Here is a 7,885-nt window from a genome sequence, read left to right on the forward strand (position 1 = left end):
ACAGTAAACGGGGAGTGATCTCTCCCTGTCCTTATCTCAAACCATGAACCTTTCCTTATATCCTTTCTCCCCTCTCCAGCTGAGGAGGGGAGAGACAGAGGAGCTTTGGTGAGGACCTGTTTTCCAGTCAGAGTCAACCCACTACCTATGCAAAAGCTTAGGGTTCAAATGAATGATATAAAGTGATGCATAGTTTCCAGTTATTCAACAAATACATTGTTTGCATTTGCTAAAATGCTTGCTTTTGTTTAGAAGTTTAAATCTCAAGATCATACACATTTACCACAATTTGTAATGTAACTTACTTCTGGCTCCTGCATTTTCTAGTAAAACATACCAAATAATTATATTTCTCCACCTCAACCACCAGGGGTCATTTATTAATAGCAGATAGCATCCTGTAGTTTAGCATGTAGCTTTGGAGCATACAACATGTGTATATGTACATGACAAGGCAATACAGGAAGCATTAGGAAAAATTACCGTATGCATTTCCCCCCAAACCCTTTTAGAGTTAGAAACATCTGCACAAGGAGTTAGAGAGGAGATGAATAACATCGCATCATACTACACTGAATTAACACAAAAACATCATTAAGCCTTCTTTCACTAAATTCAGTAGTTTTTAATCACAGTAACATTCATGGGCCCAGTAGTATGCCTAAACTACAAGATCTTTGAAGGCAAAGCAAACCTTACTGCACAAAATGAGATTTTTTTTCCTGTCCTGATTTGCTGTTTGTACAGTGGGCAAGCACACAAACACCTGAGAGATTTTGAAGTGTTTTTAAAAACGAGACTGATCTTACTATTGCTTTCAGCCAGAATAGCTTTCAACTCAGTTTACCAAATGTGAAGTGTTTGTTCATACAGCTGCTACGTGTTGGATACCTCCATCCTTTGCCTCACTGGGAATTTTCTCTCCTTACTAGAATTGAAAGTTCTCTCATCATTGTATCTAGACTCAGCCTTTGACAATAAGATTTCCTCTATGTTTCTTTTGTGCTACTGTAGCCACAAACTTAGCTTATAGTTAGCTCAGTGTACTTTATTCATACAATACAAAAAAAAAAAAAAAGAAAAATGGAAGAGAAGACATAAGTAATTATGCTAGGACTCACTGAGAGAAAAGCTGAATAGCTGCTTTTGCTCTGTACAGAATGGACCAACTCAGAGGATGCTGTCAAAAATCTAGCTATTAAAAATCTTTTTAATGGGAAGAAAAAAATTCAAAAAAGCATCTGCAAATAACTTTACCAGTACATACTTATCCTTTTAGCACAACTATCAGAAAGCAGAGAGCTGCAGTTTGAAACAACCCACCCTAATCTAGACTTAGCTCACATCCCCTAGGAGTCAGATGCCATCAGTAAAGGCATCTGTAAGCATGCTAAAGGACTACATTAACAAGATGTACTTGCTCACATAGTTTATATGTCAATGTAATAATGCATTGGGAAGTTCCAGAGCTGCTCAGGTCTGATACAGAGCGAGACAGGTTCCTGCATTTCTGCAAGGTGGTATGGTGGCTTGGATCCTCAGAGCTGTGTTCTGATCAAAGGGTCTTCATCAGTCTTCAAGTATCTTCCATTTGCACGTTCCTTGAGTGCCCAGTCATGGAGGAGACTATAATCGTAGTGCTCCTCATCCACTTGTTTTAGAAAGGCCAGTCCAGAAATGGCTTGCCACTCTCTGAGAGATGGGATGCGAATTTCCTTTACATTTTCACTTCCTGGGACAAAGCCAAAAAACTTCCTTACATGCTGCATGGCATAGAGCCTGGAGTGCTGCTCCGTTGCCTCATCAAAGAGCTCCTGCTCATTGTGAACATAGCTGCTCCAGTATCTGAAATGCAGAAAGCTGAGCGGGGAGAAACAGCTTGCCAGGCAGTAAGACAGGAAGACAGTGATGACTACCGCAGCAATCAGAAGCCAACCAGCCACCTTACAAAGGAAAAGGAAAGAAAGAACTGTTACAGCTGAAAATACAGTGGTAACTTCCGAACACCAGAAAATCCATGTGATCTTTACTTGCTTGTCCTAAATAATAATGTTAACAAGGTACAAGCCTGGAAAAGGTCTGTTGCCACCAAACACAGTCTATGCCTACTGGAGGCAGCCGTGTAGTAAAGTCACTTGTTCCTGTCAGGTTTAAGAAAGTTCTGTTGTATGATTTTAAGTATATTGCTCTAACAGCAGTTATTATTAGAAGAGAAGCCTTGTAACTTCTAGACTGTATTAGCTTATGGTCTGTTTAAAACCAATTTTCTCAGAAGTGTCAACTTAATGTTTACCCTATTATTTACTCAGTATGTAAACTTTTAAAATTGAGTCTGATCTAAAACCCAAGATTTTATCTTGGTTCCCATGGAACTCTCATAGCCTGGGCCTCTTAGCCACACATTTCTTGTTCTTTAATGAAGAAGCTTCATACCCTTCCTTGGCTCTTTGACTTTCATTTGTCTTACTTGATAGTACTTTTCAGGATACTACACAAGGAAGAATATATCCTCTCATAGCAGGTAACAAATGGGACAACCAGATATAGTAACTTATATACTTAAAATTCAGTTCCGCTTAGAAGAAAAAAGCAGGCTTCAAAACACATAGAGATTTTACACTCATGACACAAGGCACTGATCTTGTTCTATCCTAACACTTTGCTTGATGAATTAACTTAACCTCTCATCATTAGGTTCACAGGCAACAGAAACAACATGAGTTACTCACTTGTGACTGGTATCGGAGTAGGAGAATCACTTCATCTCTTGCCCGGGTCATCTCTGGTGGAACTAACTGACTACATGGAAATGTAGCCAATATCCTTCTGCGTTCACTAGCAGTAATGTTAGGATTAGCTCCATAATAATATGTAGGGACATACTCACTCACAGCACAGATGTAATATGAGCCATTTATCAGGGTGACTGCTAGCCATGTTACTGGAGCAACCAGTGCTCTCCCAGTGATGCTACACAAGACAAAGCAGATCAGCTTGCATTTCAGTAACCGGTCTGATGTAGTCATGTTCTCAAAATGAGATTTTTTGCCTGTAACCAGCCTCCAAGTTTGGTTATTCAGGGCATAGCCAAGAATCAGAAGGATCAGTGCAGGAACTCCTAGGAAAGCCAGCCCATAAATAAGGTTCTGTCCAACATGACAGGGACAACTGAACGTGAAAAAAGAGAAAAGCTGCTGCCCACCAATTGTCAGTATTGCAATTATAGCATTAGCAATAACAACTTCTTTGCCTTTCAGAAAAGTTAACCACTTTGGAAGGAAAGTCATTTTAGCTCTTACTCTTTACTAGATTATTTCACTTTAAGTCAACACCAGCTTTTAGCTAAATTTAACTAATTTTAATGGAAGAACAGAACAAACTCCGACAGCTTAAGAAAAACACCACCAAACACAACACCAAAAAAACCCTCCTGCTAGTCTTTCCCCTCCCCCTAATTCTCAGTGGCTTGTTTCCTACCTTTAAATATGCTTGCAGACATCCACTGATGTGATTTAATTGATTCAGTAATTCGTCTCAGCAGTTCTGGAACACTGAGCTTTTAGGCAGTTGTGAGCTCTGCCAGCCCCTTGCTAATTGTCTGAAACTAACAATGAATTCCCCCTACCTTTTGGATGACATGCAGTGCTATCAAACTGATGACTAACTTGCCAGGATTAATTGCCAAGCTGTTTGCTAATCAACAGTAATTAGCAGGAACATGGCATGAGACTAGGACACAAAAAAAAAAAAAAAAAAGAAAGAAAAAGGAGATCTTTCAGCTGTTCTCCATGAAAGAACAACCAAACAAAGACTTGGCACCTGGACTGATTATTTTAAAAATGAAGTATTTAAAATCTGAATTTTAAATTTAAATGTAAATTTTAGATTCCACTTTAAACTAAACCCATAAAATATTCCATAAGTGACACAACATTTGGAGTCCCTGTGCTGTTTCTATTTAATGTCAATTCTGGGGCAATTTGCTCTCCAAACTGGAGTCTGAGATGTAGTTATCTGCTGAGCAATGAGGATTTTAGTGTTTCACCTCTGGGTGGCAAGAAGTTGGCATATCTCTTTTCCTGACAGTGCTGGTTTCCTTTGGAAAGCTGTTTTTTGGGGTTTTGGTTTTTTTTGGTAATGTATAATCCACTATTCACTTCACACAGTGTCAAACCAGCTGGCATTTATATAGTATACTTGTGATTACAAGTTTTAAGATTTTCTGTAAGTATGGTGAGTCCCATTCTGTGGGCTGAGATAGATAGAAATTTTTCAATTAAGCATTTCCAGAGCTGGTTTCTGGATATTGGGATGTCCAGGGCTCTGGGCATTGGTCACAAATCAAGCCTTAAGTAGAGGCCTGAAAAATGTAGAACATTTTACTTCGGATGATTTCCTCCGGATTGCACTTTTTCTGTGGTCATCCTATCCAGTAGTTCTATATGTTGCATAACCTAGGCTGATCTGACTCTACAAATACTTCTGTTTAAGTACTGAGAACTCAACTGTCTGTAATATAAACATTTTTACCAAGAACAGAAGCCGAAATTCAGCCAGAAAGTCTATGGGGAAAATTGTCTTCCCATTACAAATCTCTGTCGACAGCATGTGCGGACTTGGTGGTGTGATATAATAATATCTGTCTGCACAGCCTCTTTCCTCCTCTTACAGAGAGGGTTGCTCATAATAAGTTTTATCTCAAATAGTAGTTTTAGCACCCATGGTATCCCCTTGGATGGCAGAGACACTCTCTCAGCTGTTATACACGTGGATGTCATGTTATACGTGCCTTGTCGGTTCTCTAGGCAAGACCTTGTTTCTCCAGTGCTCTGCTAGGGTGGACACCTGCTTGTCTCATCCCCACTCACCATCTGTGAAAGAGGTCTTTGTTAGTAACTGGCTCTCAAATTGTGTGACACCACTGCACAGAATTAAAAGCAATAGAGAAACATGCTGAAACATCCAGCAGCACTTTGCCACAGCTTTTCTGGAGCTTGTTGTTAAGATCTTAGGTGTTTGGACAGAGCATTAGCTCAACAAAATCCCAGTGCTGTCTAAACATTGCCATTTTGAACCTTAATTTTCTTTCAGTATAACAGGAATTTTTCAACTATTTTTTTTTTTGTACTGGTGGCATTGTATTTTGATTTAAAAAAAGTCAGTGAAATAGCCCATTAGGCTATTACAGAATTATTTTGAAGATATGTTTTATGAGACTTCCATTATGCCTCAGTTTGTTTTAAAATCTCTGATTGATTGCTTCTGAGTTTTCTTTGGGAACCCTTGTCTTATTTTGTTTATAAAGAAGGAAGGCTTTCCCAAGCATCACTTGTTTACTCCAGAAACACATTAAATGTGAAACTGAAGTGGTGTACAATACTGAAATATTCATAGTCAGCCTAAGGCTGTTGAATGAGGCAATTTAAACAATCAATACTACAGCTTTATGCTTCTGCATTTTCACTTCTTTGGCATTTGCTTTCATGCTCTGCTGTAAGTGATCCTGCTGGGTCATCCTATTATGGAAGAAATTATAGGGTTGCATCCAATTAAAAGCTTGGGTGGCACAAAACTTCTAAGTGCTCACCTTTGCAGAGGAACCCAGAGTCCTGGGGTAGACATTTAGGCTTTATTTGATTCCCAGGAAGAGTTAGGACTGAATGCAATCCAAAACACCATTACCTGAGGTGACAGCCAGCTGGCCTCTGAGGCAAAAAAATGCTTATATCTGACATCTGAAACAAATAGGATACATGAGTAAACCTTAGCCATGGTTTTGCTTGTCTTATTGCAGGGCTCTGCCAGCTTGAACTCACTGCCAGTAACCTCACTTATGAGAAAAATTGATTTTTTTTTTTTTTAAGAACTGAGAATGATTTGTCATTTTTTTTAAAACATGGTTATTGGAAGACATATTACACCTTCCTATCCTCCCATACACAGCAAACAGTTTTTATTCTCTCTTGTTTGCCTTCTATTGAAATAAAGCAACCATGGCAGAAGGGAGAGATTTTATTATCTTCTTTGGCTTTTATTGAAATAAAGCAACCATGGCAGAAGGTAGAGATTGGTTTCAGGCCCCTTCTCTACCTCATCTACTAAAAACTCACTCATCTCTTTCTTCCAAAATCTCAGTATTATTAGTTATGTGATGTGACTGTGGTTCCAGCTTTCATGTTATACCAGTTGCACTTACTTTCCCCACAGAGAGGATTTTGATACTTATTGGATCAAAAAAAGATTAGGATTTTGTTATCTACTGGTCAGGAAAACGTAGGGAGAAAGAGTGTTCTTCTATTTTCCATCTGAAGGTTGCTTCCTGTGAAGTTTGGAGGAGGAGGAGACTGAACCCTGGTCTCTCTGGTCCTGTGCACGTGTTTTCATCACTAAATTAGCAGCCAAAAGGCTGATGTTCTGTGGCCCCTCCAGAAGCATTTTGAGTTCTCTTTAGCATGGATGTCAAGCCTGCCTGTGCATGTTAGAAAGCATGCTATGAAAGTGCCTGCCTGACAGATTTCCTGTGGGAGGTGAGGGGAGCACTGCCCATGTCTTCTGTTCTACCAAGGTGGGATTCAGGCTACCAAGTCATTTTCATGGTCTCTTTGGCTTGTTTAAGGGAGAAGGTCCCCTCCCTTTAATTAGGACAAGCTTTAAGTTAAGGGAAGAATAGAAACCAGTTAATGATTTTTTTGTTTAGCTTACATATTTTGCTTCAGAATTTACCTGTGCTTTATAGGCAAATTTATATGAGATTTCAGGTGCCTGCAGAGAGCTTCAGCAGAAAGTAGGCACTAAAATCCCAAAACACCCTCTTGAAAACAGTTCCTGAGAGGCATAACCTAACCAAGGAAGTTTCAGCAGGTCACACTGAAAACGCTTCTGCAGGCAAGGAGGCAGCAACAGCATTGCTTTATTCAGAAACGTTGACAAAGCAGCAGCCAAACTGGGATTTGAGTATAAGAACTTGTGTGTGAACTTATATGTGTGTATTTTCAAAGAACAGCGATGTGTCCTTATGATACATTGCACCATCTGGTCCACAGTGTTCCTTCACTATTATAGTATTAATAATGCAGGCTGAAGTGATTCATCCACGTATTCAGAACCATATAAATAAAGTGGTGGTCATTTATGGGTAGCCTTAAGTGCTTTTCAATGGGTTCACTGAAGTTAAATTATGGCAATGATAATCTTTTGCAGTTGTTTTTAAAATACAGTGCAGTACACTTTCTTGTGGAATATGGGATGACTTGCAATGTGAGACATATTTAATGCTTTTTGCCAGCTGGGGACAAGTAGAGAAATCAATCCATCTCAGACTCAATTTAGAAATGCAAGTAACTATCAAGATAATTGTAATGTGTGGCTTTTAAAATTTATTTAAATTTAGATATAGGAAGTACCTACGATAGTTTCACCTATAAAATGGAGTAGGATTTTACAGGCCAGAAAAACACCTTAAAAAACCAACCAAACAAAAAAACCCCCAAAACAACCAAACAAAAACCCCACCAAAAAAAACCACACACACACACAAAAACAAACAAAAAACCAAACCTTAGAGTCTTATTATACTGTAAAGTTGTCAACACCAATTCATTCTGTGTAAAATAAAAGATGTTAGTTTGACTAAGTTTTTACAGAAAAAGCTGCAAATCCTTTTATCTGTCCTACGTTTTGTTATTGAATTGTGTCATAACTTTAAATTACCATTTTTAAGGTAAATAGTCTTTCTTATCCCAAATTAATCACATCTGAATGTTTTCTGTGTATGTGGACTAGTAAATATCTGTATTTTTACTCTAATACTGAATCTATTAATTACTAGAAATTTAATAACAGCATGACATTCTGAGATGAGGCTGTATATTATTCCTTCCTTTCC

The 7,885-nt window shown here is 38.6% G+C and overlaps 1 protein-coding gene across 1 annotated transcript; it reads right to left on the reverse strand.

Moving 5' to 3' along the window:
• Positions 1–356: 356 nt before the first annotated feature.
• On the reverse strand, positions 357–7,497 carry CALHM4 (calcium homeostasis modulator family member 4). The gene is made up of 2 exons (XM_050316889.1): positions 2,730–7,497; positions 357–1,943 (listed from the first exon to the last, which is right to left on the reverse strand). The coding sequence occupies exons 1-2, from the start codon at positions 3,285–3,287 to the stop codon at positions 1,539–1,541; spliced, it is 963 nt and encodes a 320-aa protein (XP_050172846.1). The 5' UTR covers positions 3,288–7,497; the 3' UTR covers positions 357–1,538.
• Positions 7,498–7,885: the final 388 nt, after the last annotated feature.

The sequence above is a fragment of the Myiozetetes cayanensis genome, unplaced genomic scaffold, assembly GCF_022539395.1.
Source record: "Myiozetetes cayanensis isolate MyiCay16 unplaced genomic scaffold, myiCay2020 scf2-11, whole genome shotgun sequence".
Taxonomy (NCBI): Eukaryota; Metazoa; Chordata; class Aves; order Passeriformes; family Tyrannidae; genus Myiozetetes; species Myiozetetes cayanensis.

Coding starts and splice junctions, on each gene's coding strand:
- CALHM4 (XM_050316889.1), bottom strand. CDS start 3,287: ATGACTTTCCTTCCAAAGTGGTTAACTTTTCTGAAAGGCAAAGAAGTT. Junction 1,944..2,729: donor TACTCCGATACCAGTCACAA/GTGAGTAACTCA, acceptor TTCCTTTGTAAG/GTGGCTGGTTGGCTTCTGAT.